The sequence below is a fragment of the Lampris incognitus genome, chromosome 5, assembly GCF_029633865.1.
Source record: "Lampris incognitus isolate fLamInc1 chromosome 5, fLamInc1.hap2, whole genome shotgun sequence".
Lineage (NCBI taxonomy): Eukaryota > Metazoa > Chordata > Actinopteri > Lampriformes > Lampridae > Lampris > Lampris incognitus.
Genome location: NC_079215.1, coordinates 66,039,391 through 66,062,854, shown reverse-complemented (window position 1 = coordinate 66,062,854; position 23,464 = coordinate 66,039,391). Strand labels below are relative to the sequence as shown.

Sequence of the window (23,464 nt, the reverse complement as noted above, 5' to 3'; positions counted from 1 at the left end):
GACAGGTGGATTGGTGCAGCATCAGCAGTAATGTGGATGTTGTACCGGACCGCTGCGGTGAAGAAGGAGCTGAGCTGGAAGGCAAAGCTCTCAATTTACCAGTCAGTCTTCGTTCCAACCCTCACCTATGGTCATGAGCTTTGGGTAGTGACCAAAAGTGTGAGATCGCGGATACAAGAGTTTGAAAAGAGTTTCCTTTGTAGGGTGTCTGGGCTCAGCCTTAGAGACAGGGTGAGGAGCTCGGACATCTGGAGGGAGCTCGGAGTAGAGCCGCTGCTCCTTTGCGTCAAAAGGAGCCAGTTGAGGTGGGTTGGTCATGTGATCAGGAGGCCTCCTGGGCGCCTTCCTTGGGAGGTTTTCCGGGTACGTCCAACAGGGAGGAGACCCCGGGGTAGACCCAGAACTCTCTGGAGGGACTACATGTCCAATCTGGCCTGAGAACACCTTGGGATCCCCCAGGAGGAGCTGGAGGGTGTTGCTGGGGAGAGGGACGTCTGGAGTGCCCTACTTAGCTTGCCGCCACCGCGACCCGACCCCGGAGAAGCGGCTGATGATGAGATGAGATGAGAGGTGACATGATAACAAAAGATTAGTCCTTTAATGATACATGTTTTATGCCCAACAAACCAACAAGACACTCTTGAGCGTGTTGTAGGATTGTATGAAAACGTGTTGTGTGCACATCTGCAGGACATTTCAATCGAAGCCTCACATGAAGCATCAGGTCTGTGCATGGTGTCTACACCATCTACACATGTATTGCCCACCTATGACTTCCCGGAGACCCACTACACATTAGAATATGCCAGGGACGCTGACACCTATTCGGATGTTTAAATCAGTGTCTTTACCTTGTGTAAGCACACTGGTCAAGCTTGCCAAAGGAGACATGTGCTACAACACTCACTGTCCCTGTGCACAAAGGCCGCTGTTCGCTTTGGTGCCACCGGAGATTGTCACCGTGTGGCATTTTTTCACTTGGCGGCCCCTCTGAAACTGGAGCACATCCACTGCACCACCCTTCTTAATAACTTACTTATGGAAACTGGTCATCAACTGTATTTTACCTCTCTTTTCTGCATCTCAAATAAAATAAAATAAAATAAAACAATCAAATAAAAGAAGCACACTTCTTTGATTTGGTTCCTTTTTTTGCCCTGTATCTGCATCAATTTCATTTTTGTTTTTTTTTGTAGATTTTCTCCCCAATTGTACCTGTCCAGTTACCCCACTCTTCCGAGCCGTCCCGGTCTCTGCTCCACCCCCTCTGCCGATCCGGGGAGGGCTGCAGACTACCACATGCCTCCTCCCCTACATGTGGAGTCACCAGCCGCTTCTTTTCACCTGACAGTGAGGAGTTTCACCAGGGGGGGCGTAGCACGTGGGAGGATCACGCTATTCCCCCCTGAACAGACACCCCAACCGACCAGAGGAGGCGCTAGTGCAGCGACCAGCACACACACCCACATCCGGCTTCCCACCCGCACATACGGCCAGTTGTGTCTGTAGGGACGCCCGACCAAGCCGGAGGCAACACGGGGATTCGAACAGACGATCTCCTTGTCGGTAGGTAACGGAACAGACCGCCACGCCACCCGGACGCCCCGTCTAATCCAAATGTGATTCCCACAAACGTGTTGGAGAACCGAACCGTGGCGTTGCCCTGGCCTCGTTGCGGCTCCACAAACCATCGCAGAGGGATGTTTCGCAACCTATAAACGTGCGTGTCTTTGCACAGAAAGACACGCCAAGTGCACCGTGACTAATGGCTTTCCGTAAGCCCCTCTGACAGCCGGGTCCCCGCATAGGAGGGACTCTTGATATTTTTGGCGCGCAACCTCCGAAAAAAAACCAAAACCCCCGAATAAATAAAACAACCCGTCGACCACATGCGACTGCTCGTGTGCAGAAAGGCGGGTCTGCAGCTATAGACGCCGCTAAGAGGAGGAGGAGGAGGAGGAGGAGGAGGAGGAGCGGGCCGCGAGCCAAGGCGAGCTTGCCCCTCCGTCTCGGGGACGGACAGAGACGCGACGCGCAAGTCGGCGTTGTAATTTATAAAGCTCGCAGCGGCGGTGCGCACACGCCTGCCGAGCTCGGCACGTTTTCTGCCCGCTTCCTTCTTTATAAATTGGGCGTCTGATCGATACGATTAATGACGCTCGAGACCCCGCCGGAGCCGGAGGTTATAAATGAAGCTCGACCGTGCGTGTGCGTGCGTGTGCGTGCGCGCGTGCTGAGGGCTACGTTACTGGAGAATAATGACCCGCTCAATATGGAATGTGGACTTATATACGCCATAGAGATTCGCTATAAATCTAAATGAGACAAGACGCAGTGAGCTGTTTAGAGAGAGCAGCCTGGTGTGCGTGTGTGCGTGTGCAAGAGGAATGGAAGAGAACGGAAACAGTTTGTAAGTGAGACAGAAGATGAGGCGGGGGGGCAGAAGAAGAGAGTGAGCGGATACAGGGAGAAAAAGATGGAGAAAAAACTAGCCAGATGAGAGCAGAGAGAATTCGGTCTGTGCATAACTTCCGGTTTCTACTGCAGCGGTCATACCAGTTTCCTGTTTGTTGGCGCGCGCTATTGACAACGGCACGTTTTTCGCGATGCCTGCGAGATTTACCGTGGATACATGTCCACCACATGCAACACAACTGTCCACACACTGTCACCCGCACCTACCAGCAACCGGGTGACCAGTTCCAACTTGCACATATCAAGTTACGTCCACAATTCCGTCCGTCCGCCCACCCTCACAATTGTCAGACCGCCCTCGCTCCGGCAGGGGCCGTGGTCCCTGGGCCCACAGGGTGCAGCAGACCAAGCTCCTCCAGCCAATCCAGCGGCAGCTCTCCCAGCCAATCCAGCGGCAGCTCTCCCAGCCAGTCCAGCGCCAGCTCTCCCAGCCAATCCAGCGCCAGCTCTCCCAGCCATCAAACGAAGACACAAACTTAAGATGCAGACGTGCAGACACTGCATGGACGGTACTGGGTGAGGCCGCCGCAAAGGTGAATTCGTGCCGCCATCTTCCCACACCGGAAGTGGAAAAATGGAGAGTTCTGTGTCACAAAGTGTCTCATGATAACACAGAGCGTGACAGCACCAGCACCTCCAAAACGAAAATATGAACATAATACCGCACGTTTCCGGTATTCTACAGCTATGCTTTGTTCCCAGAAGTGTTGATATACTGCTCTGAGTACCTGCAGCAGGTCATGTACGCAGCTCATAGCTAGGTTCAATGTTGTCTTTGCGTGGGTGAATTTCCTGCCATTGTCCAAAGGCATACATGGTGAGTGAGTCTGAGTCCATACTGCAGGTGTGAAGGGAATGTGATTCGGTGCGTCTGCATGCAAGTTAGAAAATAAATAAATCACCTTTTTTTACCAGACTGGGTCAATAATCTGATTACTGCAACTGCACATTAACTGAATTAAGGTAAATCGAAACAAAAGCACAACGCAGTTAACACAGGCTTTTGTCAATCATTACTCTGCCGAGTATTCACCTTCGTCAGAGCTCTTTAGGGGAATTGGTTGTGCGCAAAAACACGGTTGGCATCCGACCCGGAAACGACAGACCCGCATAGGGAGCGTGCATACACAGACCCAGCAACCTCCCACTGGAACGACCGCGATTTCGCTCCTACCTAAAACCACCACGCCGTTTTTAAACTCTATATGCTGTCAAGATAAATACCCAGTTGAGATATTAACGCGCTACATATTGTAGCGAATTCGGGGGACGACGCATCCACAGGAACTGCCGCGGCCGGGAAGCGAACCCGTGTCGCCCGCACCGCAGGGGGCATCGCTAACCGCTAGACTAAAGGGTCAGACCCGCCAGCCAGCGGCCAGCGTGTCTTCTTATCCATGCACGGTACAATATGTTGGTATGTCTGTTAAGAAACTAACTGACACCAACATTAACATGTTAACAACTTTAATACTATTTTTAAATAATTCAAAATGGCCGCTGTCCAACGCCTGTAAATCCTGCAGCGCCTCGGTGGTAGTCATGGTGCATCTGTACCGGCGTCTGTAACCAGACATGTTGGACATCATCACACATCAAGTTTACACTATTTCTCTCCACTGGAGGGCGCTAGTGTGTTTCTAGGACAGCGCAACGAACTTCGCGAAGGAAATGGTGTGACCAACACACGCCATAAATACTGACATGACGCGCAAATTATGAGCCGTCTTTCTGACCGCTCATGGTCGTTTTGGGGAGATCTCATCATAACCTTTTTGTGCAATTGATTTAAAACTAATTTTAATGCACATATAGGAGCATTCGGGGAACAGCAGGTCGTTATCTTTTTTAAAAAAATTTATAAATGTATTTCTAGTTTTTCCCCTTATCCCACCTGATTAACCCAGTGGCATATGGCCGGAACTCTTGTGGAATAACTCCCCTGGCTCACGTTTCCACAGGAAGGAGATAGTCGTAACACCAGCTTCCTTCAAACTCGTGTCGGCTGCTCTCGCTATTTTACACGCTAAAGCCTCCTCGCATGGATTGCATCACCTTCCGGCCGCGAAGGAGGCGTAGGGAGAACGCTTCCGGTTGCTTGGCTGCAGGCGCCCGGATGAGCCAGAGGAGTCACTGGAGAACGACGAGTCCCCGAACACTACACCGATCACCACCCACCATCCCTCGGGTAAGGGTGGCCTAATGGACGCCTGACCCCGTGGACGCTCTGGCCGGGACCGGTTGCGGCGAGTCTGGGATACGAACCTCCAGCCACGTGACGAGCGGGGTTGCCAGAACGGCGGGTTATCCGCTCGGCCACCACAACGGCCTCGGTATTTTTGTTTTCCACAAAGTTGTGACACTTTGAAAACCCAAAACGGTCAAGATGACCGCCTTGGTCGTTCTAGTGGGTCCACCATGGAGCGTTTACTACATCCATGGCTAGCGGCCATAAACAGCCACGATTCTGCAGCGAGACTGAAACAACATGCACGCTCGTTAACATGGAGGACCCCGGAGTCTCTGACAGGGGTGGGAGGTGAAGTACTACAACTTCTCCGCCCGTCAGCATTATTGCAAACACGCACGGACACTTTAATCAAAGTACCACCTTAATTCAATTATCCACCTTAATCAGATCGACTGCATGTAAACACAGTAATTGCCTGTGTGTGTGTGTGTGTGTGTGGCGGGGGGTGGGGGGTGGTGGTGGTCCTGTGATGGATTGGGTTGTCCCTGCCTTCCACCAAGTGCATGCTGGGAGAGACGCCAAGCCTCACGGCCGTGCATGTGGATTAAGCGTGTACTGTATTAATAATGGACGGGCAGCTGTGTGGTGTGCGCTACTTCAACAGCTAGGACCCCGCGTGTGTTACGCTGCTGCCTGCCATGTCTAATTGTGCAGACGGGGGGGGGGGGCTGTAGGGGCAGATTTAACATGAAGTACAGCAGTTTAAATGCTGGAGTTCTGCTGGACGAAACCAGCCAAATACCTACAAGTACTAAAAGTACACACATACACCCCCCCACATACACACATACACACACAGAGGGAGCAGTGGGCGGTAGCAGCAGTAAAGCAAACCACGGCGGATTAGGGTTGGAAAAGGAAGTGTAATGTGGGGATTGTCATGCCTGTAAATCTAAATCATCATCCGACACCGTGCGCCACATTTAGATCAGCATGCGGCGCATGTATGGTTCATATTAGGCGAGGGAACAACTGCACGACTCTGCAAGGAGGCCTCGCATCCCCGTGGTCCTCGTGCAAGCCCACCAAGGCCCGGCCAGGCGAGATTATGCTGTGATTTCCTCTTAGAAACACGTCTGGATGTAAACGAAGAGCGCTTTCTGTGCAGAACTACTCTAAGTGGTTTTGTCTCAGACTTGCGTGGCTAAACTTCAGTCACGCTTCATGCTAGATGTGCTAGAACGTCAGAAGCAACACAGTTGAACGTCTCTAACGGCTTGCTCCTTCTGCTAAACAAGGAATTTTCAATAAATCTTACCTGGCTGAAATATCCTACTTCAGTCACTATTATTTGGCTTTTTTTTTTGCTAATTTTGCTAATTTTAGGGATTTTCTCACGTGAACGTGGTACATTTTGTCTCAAATCGTATTTTTTCCACAACTTTTTTATTGAAATTTTAAACTAAAATACTGTTTCGTGTGCATGTATGAAGTCAATGTTTATATCTACATAGCAACCCATTTTGACACAGTCCACTCAGTTCCAGTCTTCTTCGTCCTTTCCCTTCGTCCGTCCCCGTCCCGCTCAGACACTTTCTCTTTCTTGGTCCCCCCCCCCCCGCCCCCCCCGATCCTCCCATTTTGGTGGAAGTAGCATAATTAAAGCCACATTGTCTTCTCGCTGCCACACTCTTTCACAACAGCTTGTCTGTGGCCAGGCAGCCCATGTGCTTGAAACATGTCACCACTCTCGGCTTGTCCATCTGCTGCCTGAGCCTGCAAGGCCTGCAAGGCCTCCGACTCACCAACAACTGGTTACGTGGCGGTGTGTCCACGCTGACCGTGTGTGTGCGTGTGTGTGTATGCAAAGAAGTGTATTTTTCTGGAGATTACTCTAAAAAAGGTACCGGCTTCTATGGAGGAGCCAGCACAGCCTGGTTCTGCACATCAGATAGCGGCTTTCCATCTACCTTCTCTTCATGCACATTTTGAATGTACTCGTAGGAAAACTTCGTGTTAGTCTGGGACTGCTTCACAAGGACCTCGGTGCCACGTAACAACAAATAACACACAACAAATATTAAAAACAAAAAGTGCATTAAAAAGAAGAATGACCTCACAGACCCAAGCATCACAAGCACACCTGACACGGACAGGGAGTAAGAAGGTCCAAAAGCCATTTTGTGGAGGGTCTAAGGGTTCAGGCTGTTGATGAAACTGTTGCATAGTCTGGTGGAGGCAGCACGGGTGCTCCGGTCCCTCCGGCCGGAGGGTAGCAGGGTGAAGTGGATGTGGGAAGGGCGGGTGGGGTCCTTCACGATGCTTAAGAGCCTTCGTGAACTTGAACGGAAACACCAGAAATGCGAAAGCAGAACCCGCCTAAATGCCACGAAATCAGTTTATAAGCCGGGCTGGAAAACCCCGGTGCATCATTAAAGACAAAACATAATGAAACAGTTGATCAACTGTTTTTTGGAATCGACGATGACGTCAAGTGTAGGGGTGAGCCGAGGGCCGGGCAGAAACAAGTATCCGAGATGATTTCATCTTTTGATCATCGACGTGTTCTGCAGAGATGACATGTTACACTCGCGTCCACCTCTAGGCTAGGAGGCGGGCTGACCGAGCTAGTTACATTTCTGCGCACATCACCCGGGGGACAAGCGAGACTCTTGGAATAGTCCTTCATCTAATAGTGATGTTGTCAAACATGATGAGGGGAAGAGCCGCTTCGCGCCGGCGGAGCCGTTGTTTTCCTACGGCGAGAGCGGTGTCGCCCAACCTAGAGGCCTCACCGCCGCGAGGAGTACAAGCTGCTCAGGTTTCCTCCTCGCTGCTGCGCTCAAAGTTCAAACCGTTTAAACTCTGAACCCCATTTGATGTTGACATTGACCTTTTGAAGCACGTCCAATCAGATTACAGCTTTGTGTGGACGTACTGGCTTATCAAAGGCTCAGGCTAAAGCATGGAGGACAAGCTAATGCTTAGTGTCTCTGTGTTTCTCAAGCTAGAAAAACATTAAAGCTTTGGGAAAAAAAACAAATATTTTTTTTCAAAAACGTTGAAGTTGGGAAGATGGCGGCACGGATTCACGTTTGCAGCGGCCTCACCCAGTACCGGTGTGGGAAGGTGGCAGCACGAATTTAGCTTGCAGCGGCCTCACCCAGTACCGGTGTGGGAAGGTGGCAGCACGAATTTAGCTTGCAGCGGCCTCACCCAGTACTGCCCACGCAGTGTCTTTGTCCACGTCTGTGTCTAAGGTTGTGTTTTTGTTTGATGGCTGGGAGAGCCGGCGCCGGATCGGCCGGGGGAGCTTGGTCTGCTGCGTCCTATGGGCCCAGGGACCACGGCCTTGCTTGGAGCTGCCCCCGAAGAGGAAACACCGAGGGCGGCCTGACAGGACGCAGAAGTGGGGCAGGCTAGGTTACCTGCTAGCCCACGCTGACCGGCAGTTCCGATAACGCCGAGGGCGGTCTGGCGGTGGCCTCACCTGGCATTGACTGTGTTTTTGGTGTCGTCGTGTGGAGCACGGGGAGGTGTGTTGAGGGTGTCTGGCTGGGAGAGCTAGCGTTGGATCGATTGGGGAGCCGGGCTGGTCTGCTGCGCCCGGGGAGGAAGCACCGAGGGCGGTCTGACAGGACGCCGAAGCGGGGCAGGCTAAGCTAACTGCTAGCCCATGCAGACCGGCAGTTCCGACAGTCATCCTGGCTGGGGTTCGCTCCCTTGGACAGTGATTTCTTTTAAGATATGTGTGTTAGTTTGGATATGTGTTAGTTGGCATGTGTGTTCTGGTGGTTTGGACATGTGTTTTTGTCTTTGTGTTGCACTGCGGGCTGGGGGAAACAACATTCCCATGCAACAAATGACAAACAAGTGTTCCTGTTGCTGATTCTTGACAATGAGACAGTGTAACAGATGGCGTCATTGCAGAGGACACATTTCATTTCATGCTTGAGTTTTTTTATGCTGAAAACAAAAGTTCTGCAGAATTTCCACTGTGCACCGTCACCCACTACGCAAGCAATTTGTCTTCCAAACACTGTGAAATAAGGCCGCATAAAATACCCGGGATGTTTTGGCAAAGATTCATTTGACGATATTTCCCTCCTCGGCCGGTTTGACTGAAGTCGACCCAAGAAAACTTCTTTGATCAAAGTGTTTATTTGTCCACAGTTTATTCGGCTTCTTATCAGCATATTTGGAAGATTGGACAAACTGCCGTCTCTTGAACCAATTAAGCGCCGCAGTTTTCGCCCCGGCCAAGTTTTGAAGCTCGGCATGAAAGGGATTTGAACACTTGTGATTAGTCTGACCTGTGTCAGTGCTATTACAGCTAAACGGCGAGCCTCTGGAAGCCCTGCGGATGTTTTGGAGGAGGGGAAAAAACATCCAAAATATCGTGAAGACTGTACAAATACTGCTGGTGGCTTGTATAAGTAGATATTACACAACCCTTGCGGATGAAAATATGTCGTGTGTGTATAAAGTGTGGGTCACGATTGTATTATTATGCCACAGACATATCACCGGTTCTTCATATGCCTGCTTCTTTCTTTTTTTTAAGAGTACAAAACAAAAGAAAAGAAAAAAGGAAGAGCGGCTGATTATTTAAAATCAGAAAAGTTAACTTTATGAGTTAATATTCTGCTTCCCAGTTCTCGTACTCCTCTCCAGCGTTTTCTGAAGAGATGTTTTACATTCCCATTTAAGATGCAATACCTCATCTCGTGTTACATAATCTCCACATAACATGTGCTTGTGTACTGTAGCTTGGAGCGGCTATGCAACCTCTCTGTCTAACTGCTGTGTAAAAACCCAGAGAGGCCATCTGAGAAATATTTGGATAAGGCGGTGAGATGTCTGCTATCCATAATGGAATATAAACAGAGCTAATTAGCATCTGGAAATATAGGTAGCCGCGGAGCCACGCTACATGCTAGCACAGGCTGCAGAAAGGCAGTAGTCTAATAACACGCTAGCTGACCTGCCAAACACAGTACCGCCTCGACTAAACAGCCAAGACGAGACAGAAACCCCATTTCCAACTGTTTAAATTCTCCAAAGCTCACGCTCTTTCAGGCTGAAACGACGCTCTCCGCAGCTGAAAAAGCAGACGATCCGTACCCGGTGTACTCTCCACCTCAACGGAACTGGCAAAAACCTTTGATATTACTTTAAATAGTACGTTTCCAGGGAGTTTCTACGGGACTGATGAGCACACCTATTAAGAAAGTTGGCCCAGCTTGACTTGACGTGTACAAGCTATTTCAGAAAAACCCAAGGCACAAACGAAGGTTCCGATCGAGGACGAGGAAATAAAATAGACTTGTCTTGTGTATGTTCGGGTTAATATGCCATACACAGTTTGGTGTAAAAGTGGGCGACACGGTGGTGCAGCGGTTAGTGCGGTCGCCTCACAGCAAGAAGGTCCTGGGTTCGAGCCCTGGGGTAGTCCAACCTTGGGGGTCGTCCCGGGTCGTTCTCTGTGTGGAGTTTGCATGTTCTCCCCGTGTCTGTGTGGGTTTCCTCCGGGAGCTCCGGTTTCCTCCCACAGTCCAAAGACATGTAGGTCAGGTGACTCGGCCGTACTACATTGTCCCTAGATGTGTGTGTGTGTCGGCCCTGTGTGATGGCCTGGCGGCCTGTCCAGGGTGTCCCCCCGCCTCCGCCCAATGCCTGCTGGGATAGGCTCCAGCATTCCTGCGACCCTGAGAGCAGGACATGATTTGGATAATGAACGGATGGATGGTGTAAAAGTATGCTACATGTAGCATACATATTAGATTAGCGCTAATGCGTAGCCGCGGAGTTTAAATTGGGTCTGCAGCTCAGGGAACAATGAATTCTACAACACATTCAAAAGTTGTCTCATGGACTTTCAATAAAAGCTGAATCGCCACCTGATCTGTGCTGACAAGGATGCATGGTTATCGTTTGTGTTTTATTAGCGGTGGAGCTAAATTAGGACGGGGTAGTCCCACAGAAAAACTACAATGACTACAACAAATGACCCCCTCCAGCAGTGTCTGTCTACTTAATATATATATATATATGCAGTGCTGTTGTCAGCATCTTGTCCAGAGACCACGACACAGATTTTCTTTTCAAACTCTCTTTCGTTCATTCTCTGGACAGATGGCAAACCCATTTGTGTGTACCCAGTTCTCAATAATGTAATTGAAAAGAGGGTCGCCACCCGATCTGGGTCAAGAGTTGCGCATGAAAATTGTTTTCCCAGCTTTATATTATGAAAATAAAGACAGGCTTAGGGTTAGACCAAAATGCTGGCATAGAAAAACCTTTTCATTTTGTGAAACACAAGTTCATATTAGACTTGGTCACATTTGTGCAAGGGTCCACCCAGGAGACTGTGCATCCACAGGCCGACAGGCAAAGCCTTTTTATTAGGTACATTTTTTAGCTCAAACTGCATATTACAAAAAAACGTTTTATTTCCCATTCAATCAAATTGGGCGCGACACAAAAGTCTTATGGTAGGAAAAACACTGTTTTGTCTCTGTCCGTGTGTGTGTGTTTGTGTGTATGTGTGTGTGTGTCCGCTGCTAATCTCGCATACTACTGGGCCTGTCAGCCTAATAACTTTTGTGCACAGTTAAGACTGTATGATCAAGGACCTCTTGTGGTTGCAGTGATTAAAAAAATAAATACATTGAAAAACCTCTTTTATACCCCAATAAGGCGGCATGTTGGCCCAGTGGTTAGCGCTGTTTCCTCATAGCAAGAATGTCCTGGGTTCAAACCCTGGGGTTGTCCAACCTTAAGGTCACCCCAGGTCATCCTCTGTGTGGAGTTTGCATGTTCTCCCCATGACTGCGGTGGGTTTTCTCCAGGTGCTCCGGTTTCCCCCACCATTAGAAAGACGTGTGTTAGAAAGACCAGCGCCCACCATACCCCTCTGACCATCAATGGTATGGACATGGAGACAGTCAGCAGTGTCAAGTTCCTGGGAGTTCACATCACAGAGGACCTCTCCTGGTCCTCACATGTCACTGCACTCTCCAAGAAGGCCCAGCAGCGTCTTTACTTCCTGCGGTGTCTGAGGAAGGGGAGTCTCCCCCCACCCATCCTCATCACATTCTACAGAGGCACCATAGAGAGCATCCTGACCAGCTGTATCACTGTCTGGCATGGGAACTGCAAGGCCTCCGACCACAAATCCCTTCGGCGGATGGTGAAGACAGCTGGAAAGATCATAGGAACTGCTCTCCAATCCATCCAGGCCATCTATGATGCACGGTGCACCCAGAAGGCTCTTAGCATCGTGAAGGACCCCATCCACCCTTCCCACATGCACCTCAACCTCCTACCCTCTGGCAGGAGGTACCGCAGCATCCGTGCTGCCTCCACCAGACTATATGCAATAGTTTCATTCCTCAGGCTGTGAGGTTCCTCAACAGCCGGAACACTCAGACCTTCCACAAAATGACTTTTTGACCGTGTTACGTCCGTGTCAGGTGTGCTTTCGTCCGTGTCAGGTGTGCTTGTGATGTTTAGGTCTGTGGAGTAATTTTCGTTTTTAATGCACTTTTTGTTTTTAATACTTATTGTGTGCTATTTTTTTTATGCAACATTGTGGTCCTTGTGAAACTCAATTTTGTTCCCTTTTATGTATGAGACATGTCTCATACATAAATGACAAATAATATTTGCAATGACAAATAAAAGCAGTCCAAGTCTAAGTTAGGGTTAATACTCCTGTCTGTGCCCCTGACCGAGGCATGGCAAGACGAACTGGAGTTGGTGCCCGGGCGCTGCATGGCAGCTGCCCACTGCTCCTAGCTACACAGCCAGGATGGGTTACATGCAGTGGAATTTCCCTACGGGGATCATTAAAGTATATCGTATGTGACGAGCAACATGCTGTCTCTTCATAGCCTATTGCTGCTGTAATCGTAACAACACGGTCCTCTTGATTTCTTTACAGACTGACAACAGTGACTTGATTTTTCATGTAAAGGATGATAGCTTTGCTATCTAGAGAAGATATAGAATCTATTAGCTAGGGAAGACATAGCATTTGTTAGCTAGGGAAGATATAGCATTTGTTTGCTAGGGAAGACAGCATTTGTTAGCTAGGGAAGATACAGCATTTGTTAGCTAGGGAAGATATCGCATTTGATCCGGCACCGTGCAGCTCAACATGTCCATGGTAAAGAGCCGGAACATATTGTGTATATGCAGATAAATAAGGTGGCAACGAACATGGAATGTTAACTAATGCAATAGGCTAGTATTTGTGTTTGTAAAGGAATGTACAGTGCATCCGGAAAGTATTCACACCCCTTCACTTTCCCCACATTTTGTTATGTTACAGCCTTATTCCAAAATGGATTAAATTCCTTTTTTCCTCATCAATCTACACACAATACCCCATAATGACAAAGTGAAAAAGGTTTTGTAGAATTTTTTTTTAAATGTATTAAAAATAAAAAACTGAAATATTGCATGTACATAAGTATTCACACCCTTTGCTATGACACTCAAAATTGAGCTCAGGTTCATCCTGTTTCCACTGATCATCCTTGAGATGTTTCTACATCTTGATTGGAGTCCACCTCTAGTAAATTCAATTGATTGGACATGATTTGGAAAGGCCCACACCTGTCTATATAAGGTCCCACTGTTGACAGTGCATGTCAGAGCAGAAACCAAGCCATGAAGTCAAAGGAATTGTCTGTGGACCTCCGAGACAGGATTGTATCGAGGCACAGATCTGGGGAAGGGTACAAAACAATTTCTACAGCTTTGAAGGTCCCGAAGAGCACAGTGGTCTCCATCATTCATAAATGGAAGACGTTTGGATCCACCAGGACTCTTCCTAGAGCTGGCCGCCCAGCCAAACTGAGCAATCAGGGGAGAAGGGCCTTGGTCAGGGAGGTGACCAAGAACCCGATGGTCACTCTGACAGAGCTCCAGCGTTCCTCTGTGGAGATGGGAGAACCTTCCAGAAGGACAACCATCTCTGCAGCACTCCACCAATCAGGCCTTTATGGTAGAGTGGCCAGATGGAAGCCTCTGCTCAGTAAAAGGCAAATGACAGCCCGCTTGGAGTTTGCCAGAAAGCACCTAAAGGACTCTCAGACCATGAGAAACAAGACTCTTTGGTCTGATGAAACCAAGATTGAACTCTTTGGCCTGAATGCCAAACGTCACGTCTGGAGGAAACCAGGCACCTCTCATCACCTTGCTAATACCATCCCTACAGTGAAGCATGGTGGTGGCAGCATCATGCTGTGGGGATGTTCTTCAGCAGCAGGAACTGGGAGACTAGTCAGGATCGAGGGAAAGATGAATGGAGCAAAGTACAGAGAGATCCTTGATGAAAACCTGCTCCAGAGCGCTCAGGACCTTAGACGAAGGTTTACCTTTCAACACGACAACGACCCTAAGCACACAGCCAAGACCACGAAGGAGTGGCTTCGGGACAAGTCTGTGAATGTCCTTGAGTGGCCCAGCCAGAGCCCAGACTTGAGCCCCATTGAACATCTCCGGAAAGACCTGAAAATAGCTGTGCAGCGACGCTCCTCATCTAACCTTACAGAGCTGGAGAGGATCTGCAGAGAAGAATGGGAGAAATACCCCAAATATAGGTGTGCCAAGCTTGTAGCTTCATACCCAAGAAGACTTGAGGCTGTAATCGCTGCCAAGGGTGCCTCAACCAAGTACTGAGTAAAGGCTGTGAATACTTATGTACATGCAATATTTCAGTTTTTTATTTTTAATACATTTGCAAAAATCTCAAAGCTTTTCAACGCACTGATAAATGACGACATATAGCTGAGAACATCCACTCTGATCATCCACGTCAACACTATTAGATTAGAGATGGTTAAGTTTAGCTTGGGTTTGCTGTGGTTAAAGTCAGTGTAAAGACCTGAGAGGCCAGTTGTTTAACATTGGAATCCGTTCTGAGTGTAAACTGTGGTTATAAAAGTAGATCTGGTTGGATATGCTCAACTATAGCCCCATTCATTGATTCGTGGGCAAATTAACATATTTTGGGGCCGTATAATACATTCTGGGCAGCAGAGCGGCACAGTGGTTAGTGCGGTCGCCTCACAGCAAGGAGGTCCTGGGTTCAAGCCCTGGGGTAGTCCAACCTTGGCATGTTTCCCGGGTTGTAGTCTGTGTGGAGTCTGCATGTTCTCCCCGTGTCTGCGTGGGTTTCCTCTTCCCACAGTCCAAAGACATGTAGGTCAGGTGAATTGGCCGTTCTTAATTGTCCCTAGGTGTGAATGTGTTTGTATCGGCCCTGTGGTGGCCTGGCGCCCTGTTCAGGGTGTCTCCCGCCTGCCGCCCAATGTCTGCTGGGATAGGCTCCAGTATCCCCATGACCCTGAGAGCAGGATAAGCAGTTTGGATAATGAATGGATAATACGTTGTGGGCAGCACGGTGGCGCATGGTTAGCATGGTTCTGGATTTGAGCCCCGGTGTAGTCCAACCTTGGGGGTCGTCCCGGGTCATCCTCTGTGTCCTCTAGTTCAGCGTTTCTCAGACCTCTCCTGGAGGACCACTTGTCCTGCATGTTTTAGATCTCTCCCTGCTCCAACACAGATGATTCAAATGATCAACTCGTTATGAGCTCCCGAAGCTGCCTAATAACAAAACTGATCATTTAAATCAGCTGTGTTGGAGCAGGGAGAGATCTAAAACATGCAGGACAAGTGGTCCTCCAGGAGAGGTTTGAGAAACACTGCTCTAGTTTGCATGTTCTCCCCGTGTCTGCGTGGGTTTCCTCCGGGGGCTCCGGTTTCCTCCCACAGTCCAAAGACATGTAGGTCAGGTGAATCGGCCGTACTAAATGGTCCCTAGGTGTGAATGTGTGTGGGCCCTGTGATGGTCTGGCGGCCTGTCCAGGGTGTCTCCCCGCCTGCTGCCCAATGACTGCTGGGATAGGCTCCAGCATGCCCACGACCCAGGTTGGGATAAGCGGCTTGGCTAATGGATGGATGGATAATACACTGTATGCAAGCGTCGTATCTGTGAGACAGAGCTCCATCATCCAGAAAGCAGCGTCTCATAATAGTGTCTGTGTTTTCCTTTAAAAGGTGTCCGTCAGCCAACAGGACGTGTCCTCATGGCCAGGCTTGGAGCAGCAGGCTGTGTCAGTGTGTTCACGGGACGACCACCGTGCAGCACAGCCACCCTCCACCACCACCTCCCAGGGCTTCACCACACCACATGGGTGAGTGCACACACACTGAAGACTAACTGACAAAAGTTCAGAAATGAAAAAAAAAAATCAAAACATGGAGTAATTGTTCATATTAGGAAACAACACAGCATGGTGGCACAGTGGTTAGCGCTGTCGCCTCACAGCAAGAAGGTCCTGGGTTTGAACCTCGGAGTAGTCCAACCTTGTGGGGTCATCCTAGGTCGTCCTCTGTGTGGAGTTTGCATGTTCTCCCCAAGTCTGCGGTGGGTTTCCTCCAGGTGCTCCGGTTTCTTCCCACCATCAAAAAGACATGCATGTTAGGGTTAATACTCCTGTCTGTGCCCCTGAGCAAGGCGATGGAAAGAAGAACTTGGTCCCCGGGTGCTGCAGCTGCCCCCTGCTCCTCGCTACACAGCTAGGATGGGTTAAATGCAGAGCAAGAATTTCCCCACGGGGGATTAATGAAGTAGAGTGCGAATACAATACCACTATTTCATAGATCATGCTATCAGTTTGCAAATACGGCTCATTTTAACACCTTTACTGATACTCGTACAACAAATACGTAGGTCTGGATGTCGTCTTGACTTTTGGCCACCATGACGATCACAAAACAATACTTTGGAGGAAACATCGGTTTCTATTTACTCTCGGATCTATTTCATCTTCTGAAACTCTGTGCGCACAGTGGGTGGGAAGGTGATGGGGAACTGTGTGATTGTGTGTGTGTCTGTGTGTACTGTACACACAGTAAGTATTCGAGAGTGTTTTGCAAAGCGCTGCGGTAGTTGTCACTACACAAAGCACAATATGTGATTCCTGGACCTCATTTACATAAACCAATGAGATTGCATGATCCACATGTGATGTCAGTAGGCCTCGACAGACGGCTATATGTCTGGTCTACTGCAGGCACGTGGGAGTCTGCAGCCTTCCCCGGGATTGGTAGAGGGGGTGGAGCAGCGACCGGGACGGCTCTGAAGAGTGGGGTAATTGGCCAAGTACAATTGGGAAGAAAAATGGGGGGGGGGGGTGATTAAAAAAAAAGTCTAATCTACTGCTATGAAAGGTAAAAATGTGTAGAAAAAACAAATTGTGCGAACAAGGGATCTGTATTCTGTATTCAAACCGTCAAATGTTTTTGGGTTTCAGTCGTCTCAATGAACATGAATGGCCTCTTATGTGGAATTTAATGATTTTAATGATTCAGAATTTGACCCAATTGACCCAATTGTTTGAAATAAAATTCACAGGGTCCAACCTCTTGTTAAATCTAGCCACAGACATCTTCCCCTGAGGCCAAATGAGGTTGGGGCAGCAGCACTGGTGTTGACGGGGCAGTGGACGCCAGCTTCGTTCCATGGGCAGATTTAATTAGACAACAGACACAAGCTAATTGAACGTTTAGGTGGCAGGTTGGAAAGCTAGAACAACGGGGAACAAGTGGAAGTGGGTGAACGCAGAGAAGGACAAGCCCTGAAAGTAAAGCTCTTTCTGACTGAACTCATGCCAGAAGCTTAATTCCAATCAGAGGAGATTGTTAATTCAATGTTTTGGTGTTGACCCTGTTTTAGGAAAAAAAAAAACAAATTACAAGGGATAACGCCCTCAAACATGTCCCTCTAGACATTCTTCCAAAAAAGCACATGCTCTTGAAATTTAGGCTGGACTTCATAGGGCGAGGTAATTCACTGCTGAAACTCAAATGCAAAGCCAAACTCATCAGCTAGCTAATTAGAAATTGTTGCCACCACTGTAGAAGGGCTAGCTAAAGAACACTGCTCGAGAGCCAAAACTAATAAGCTCATTAGCTGATGAAGGGCTAACGAGACATCGCTGCCGACAAATGACGAAGGGCCGGTAAGAGGATATTCCTCCACTTCCAAAAATACTCATTAGTTGAATGAAGGACCAGTAACAACCTAGTACGCAGAGCCAAAATGAACACAATGGACCTGAGACTGAAAGAATCGATTTAAAATCCCACCAGCATCTAGATGGTTATCCAGGTCTATTAGAGAGCTGGCAGCGGCCAGCATGGAGGGCTGATCAGGCGGGCTGTAGGGCTGGCTTTACTCTCACACAGCTAGTTGCGGGTTGCATGCAATCTAATTTTCATGCAAGTCGACAGTTACACCATGAAATTAAAAAAATAACCTATGTTGCATGCAGCCTGCTCAGTTTAATAAATAGTTGGTAACACTTTAGTATGGGGAACATATTGTAAGTAAAAAAACTGAATTACTAGTGAATTAGTAATGATCAAGATGTCACTTTAGTATGGGGAACATGTTCTAAGTAACAAAAACTTAATTTAGAGTAATTTAACACTATGAACACTTGTAGTTTTGTGTTTTGTTATGTAAGAACAGACCATATTCAGGGAGAATAACTCTTCTTGTGGTACTACCACCTTATAAAGGCCATACTAAGCAAAGCATATTGAGATGGTACTACCAATAAGCAATAATTCTGAGGTTATAGCGGTACCGCGTTACAATAAAACTACCATTATAAAGGGTTTATAAATGGTTTCTAATTAGTTTATTAATTAGGTTGTGGATGCTTTATAAATCATTGATAAGCTGTTATAACATTAGAAAAAAAGGGCAACTGTGTCATGGCAGCTGTAAACAAACTTCGGCTAGCTCACATTTCTTGGTTGCCTTGTCTCAGATGTTTAACAAAAGGAACAACTGTCTACCAGCCTTGCATAAGGTCAATAAGGACGATCTCTTTTTCCAGCGTCCAAGACACCATCTTATTTTTGGCTGGACCGACTGGCAGGCCAGCCCTACAAACAAGAACGCCCCTGACTGACTGAGCAACTATGTTAGGGTGACTGACTGACTGAGTGATCATGGGCTGACTGAGTCATCAGTTTGACACGATTGGTCCGCTGGATCAGGTGACAAACAACGTCACTGAAGTTACACGATTGGTCGGCCAAGTGCTGAGAGGCATGAGGGAGAGCCGAGCAGCTCTGGGGCCGAAAAATGAAGCCAACACAGAAGTGCCAAAAACTGCAGTTCCTCAAATGGCCAACTGAGGCTGGCTCCAAAAGTGAGTCAATCCCCATAGACACCCCCCCCCTTTTACAGAGAAATAAACATGTTCACAGCCAGGTACAAACAACGGTTTTGGTCTCTACAGCTAATTTCCCCATTCATGACAACTGTATGGGGTGTGAATTTCTATATGACTCACCCGTTTAAATTATGTCCCGGCTTAAAGTTATGCATAATTAAGGTTGTGTCTGCTTTGAGTGACAGGTGGGTCAGGCCCTGGTCGCACTGCACACCCATTGCACTGTGGACATTTAAATAGCTGTGAACTTGTTTGAGTGTTATTCAGTTGATAAGCTATTATGTAAATCATTTTTTTTCAGCAAATCTCTTAGTTACACTAATATTGTTCATGGGAAGCAGCCATTTCAAGTTGCTCTTGTTATCTTTCTTTCTTTTATTTGTATAGTCCATTATCAAAAATTATAAACGTGCCTCAGTGGGCTTTATAGCAGTTCAACATCCTGTCCTTAGATCATCACTCTGGATAATGAACAACTCCCTAAAAAATCCCTTTCACAGGGAGAAACTATAAAAAGAAACCTCAGGGAGAGCAAATGAAGAGGGATCTCACTCACAAGATGGACAGATCTGCAATGGATGTTGTGTGTACACAATTTACAGAATACAACATTGAAAGATGATACTAACATTGATAATAATAATGATAACTTTATTTATATAATACTTTTCTAAAACAATGTTACAAAGTGCTTTACAAAGAAATAAAATCAGACAAGGCAAAATAAGAGTAAGACCAAATGAGTAAGAGTGAAAATAAAAGCAGTATAAATAAATACAAACAAAGATCAAACATTTGTAAAAGCTTTTATTAAAGCAACAATTTTTAGATGAGATTCAAAAGAAGATGGAGACTTGGTTAGTCTTAGTTCGACAGGAAGTGGGTTCCACAGCATGGGGGCTCTAACAGCAAAAACCCTATCATCCTTTGTAACAAACCGAGACCAAGGAATAACCAGCAGGGCTCCATCTGCGGATCTTAATGGTCGAGAGGGTGTGTACCAGGTCAATGAATCACAAATGTATGTAGGAGCAAGATCTTTTAAGGCCTTAAAAGTGAGCAATATTATGTTAAATGTTTGGAGTCAGTGGCGTGCTCAGTCCTCTCTGTAGTTAAGTAATATATTTGTTGGGTGCTCTTTGGTCCAAGGTTAGTAGTTTCAGATGAGAAAAAGAGAACAAATCTCTCTGACCAAGGCACTCCGTGGAATTAAAAATGTCTTTATTGAAACTTAGACATATCCAAAAAGGACCTAAAAATGCCCACGCGTAGCGGCTCGGGCCCTTCATCTGATAATACAATTTTAAAATCAATTCAAAATATAACAGGGAGCCAGTGTAGGGAGGTAAACACAGGAGTGACATGGTCATGTCTTTTTGTCCCGGTAATGAGCCCAACAGCAGTGTTTTGTACCAACTGCAGACGGAGGAGGGAACCCTTGCTGATACCCGAGTGAAGTTGCGTTGCAATAATCAAGCCAATAATCAAGCCAAGAATAGATAAAAGCATGCACAACCTTTTGCAGATTGGCAATTGATAAAAATGACCTAATTTTGGAGATTAGCTTTAATCAGAATCAGAATACTTTATTAATCCCCAAGGGGCAATTTGGTTGAGCTGGAGAAAGCATGACTGAACAACATGTTTGATTTGATTATCAAACCTGAGATTAGCATTGAATATTACCCCAAGATTCCTAGCAGCCTGCTTAAGACAATCTGGCAGACCATCAAGATTGGTAACAAAAGGGCTTATGGAATTTTCAGGACTGAACAGAATGACCTCAGACTTATCATTAAATTTAAGAACATTTTTGGACATCCAGGATTTAATGTCAGAGAGGCAAGTTGTGAGATTTGCTAGGATCTGTGGGTTTTAGTGGCATGCATAACTGAGAGTGTAAGTGAAAATGGAAAAGCACATTGTGATTTTGAATGACCTGGCCAAAGGGCAGCATGTATATAGAAAACAGAAGGGGGCCAAGAACTAAGCCTTGAGGGACACAACTCAACTGAGCCATTGAGGAAGTAGTTACCCAGAACAACAGAAAAAGTTCTGTTGGCAAGATAAGAGCTTAATAAGCTAAGTACCAAGCCCTTGACACCAACCCAAGTCTCTAAGCATTGTAAGAGGATGTTTTACCGAAGATGTCTCTTGTCGAAATATGGTCACGTCCGGTTTAAAAAAACAAAAACAAGATGGCAATAGGAAAATGCCAAACAGGAGGCTTCAAAATGGTAGTCCACAAACAAGTGGGTAATGTCACGTTGTCTACGCCCATTATATTAAACAGTCTATGGGGAGACAGCGCATCAAATTGGCCACAATTTCGAACATTGACCATCCACGGTCCAGCCATATACTAAGTTTTGACCTTGTCCTCTTCTTACCCATTTTGGTGATGATAATCCAAGTTGAGGGCAACATGGTGGCGCAGTGGTTAGCGTGGTCGCCAAGAAGATCCTGGGTTTGAGCCCCGAGGTAGTCCAACCTAGGGGGTCATCCTCCTTGTGGAGTTTGCATGTTCTCCCCGTGTCTGTGTGGGTTTCCTCTGGGTGCTCCGGTTTCCTCCCACAGTCCAAAGACATGTAGGTTAGGTGAATCGATCATACTAAATTGTCCCTGGGTGTGAATGTGTGTGGGCCCTGTGATAGGCTGGCGGCCTGTCCAGGGTGTCTCCCTGCCTGCCGCCCAATGGCTGCTGAGAGAGCCTCCAGTGTCACAGTGACCATGAAAGCAGGATAGGTGGTTTGGATAATGGATGGATGACTGGAATCCAAATTGAAATCACTCACTCGACATCATCACCTGACAGGTTGCCGGTGTTTTCATTGGCTGTTGCATGATTTAGTTTCACAGAGTTTAAAGTTTTTGAGTAAATACGAAATAAATACATGGTAACTTTTTGCTGATTGCAATCTATACTTGCAAAGAAAACAAATTATAAGACTCAAAAGCAATTTTTTTTTCTACAGAAAATGGGGAAAGAATCTGTATTTCTCCTTGTGATTTCATTTGGCACCTTCACCTTCAGCGTACCTAAACTCAGTAAAACTGACACTAATTCATTTTAAAATTCATGCTTAGCTGATACTTTGTTGTTTGACTGAAAACCAAATTTCCCCATAAACATATGGCTCACAAAATATTTGACTAAAGCTTTACCCACACAATATAATCTTAACAATGATTTTCTTTTCTCTCATTCCTGATCATTCAAATGAACTCACACGAACATGAACACACACACACACACACACACACACACACACACACACACACACACACACACACACAGAGTAAGTATTACTAAAGTATCTGCGTGTTAGCGTTTGTGACATGAGAATATTTGTGTATTCACTCAGAATTATTTATGACCCCCCCCCCCCCCCATGTAGAACATGTTTTTTGAGCGTACGTGTTTCCTTGTGTGTCTGGTTGTTTTAGTGTGCGTGTGCTTGTGTGTGATTTTGTGAGAATAAGTGTGTGTGTGTGTGTGAGTGTATTGCTATGATAACATTGTGTGGACCCAGTGTAAACAAATGAGAGGCAGAAGAATGCACAGACCTCAGAATGCGGATTCCACTGATGTGCACGCACACACACACACACACACACACACACACACATTCACGAGGTGCATGTATGAATGCAAACACAGATGCTGTGAATTAGAAGTCTGATTATCTACTTAATAAATTGACTCATCTTTTATCTATGTTGGAAAATAACAAACTTGAGAACTATCACAGTTTTCCACAGGGCGGACATCGTGACTGTTTAGGAACACAGCAGGGATCTCAGCTTGCTATGATACAGTTTATCATAACTAAAACTAAAATTAAATCTGGGGAACTTCCATTTTGCTGACCAGTTAACTGTCCGTATTTTCAATATTTTTAAAGTAGTATGTAGATTAGAAGCAGCAATTGCTGTTTGTCAAAAGCAATACATCTTCTCACTACAATCACAAGAGGTCCTTATATAAAGCATGAAATAAAAACATACAGCAGGGTAGACATGTTAACTATTCATTTGAAATACAGATATTGTGTAAACTACATTTGTTCTGGCATTCTGCATTGTCCGCCTTTCAATCCACCGGAGATTGACAAGTGGATTGGTGCAGCATCAGCAGTAATGCGGACGTTGTACTGGACTGTTGTGGTGAAGAGCGAGCTGAGCCGGAAGGCAAAGCTCTCAATTTACCAGTCAATCTTCGTTCCAACCCTCACCTATGGTCATAAGTTTGGGTAGTGACCGAAAGGGTGAGATCACAGATAAAAGCAGCTGAAATGAGTTTCCTCCGTAGGGTGTCTGGGCTCAGCCTTAGAGATAGGGTGAGGAGCTCGGACAGGGTGAGGAGCTCAGACTAGAGCTGCTGTTCCTTCGCATCGAAAGGAGCCAGTTGAGGTAGTTTGGGCATCTGGTTAGCATGCCTCCTGGGCACCTTCCTTTGGAGGTTTTCCAGGCATGGCCAACTGGAAGGAGACCCTGGGGTAGACCCAGAACTTGCTGGAGGGACTACATGTCC

The 23,464-nt window shown here is 47.0% G+C and overlaps 1 protein-coding gene across 1 annotated transcript in view; it reads left to right on the top strand.

The window, feature by feature from the left end:
* vegfc (vascular endothelial growth factor c) overlaps window positions 1–23,464 on the top strand; it is a 64,813-nt gene that overhangs the window by 25,284 nt on the left and 16,065 nt on the right. Inside the window, exon 5 of the mRNA XM_056280623.1 lies at window positions 15,737–15,873. Coding sequence (XP_056136598.1) covers window positions 15,737–15,873 — 137 coding nt within the window. The remainder of the gene's footprint in view (window positions 1–15,736; window positions 15,874–23,464) is intronic.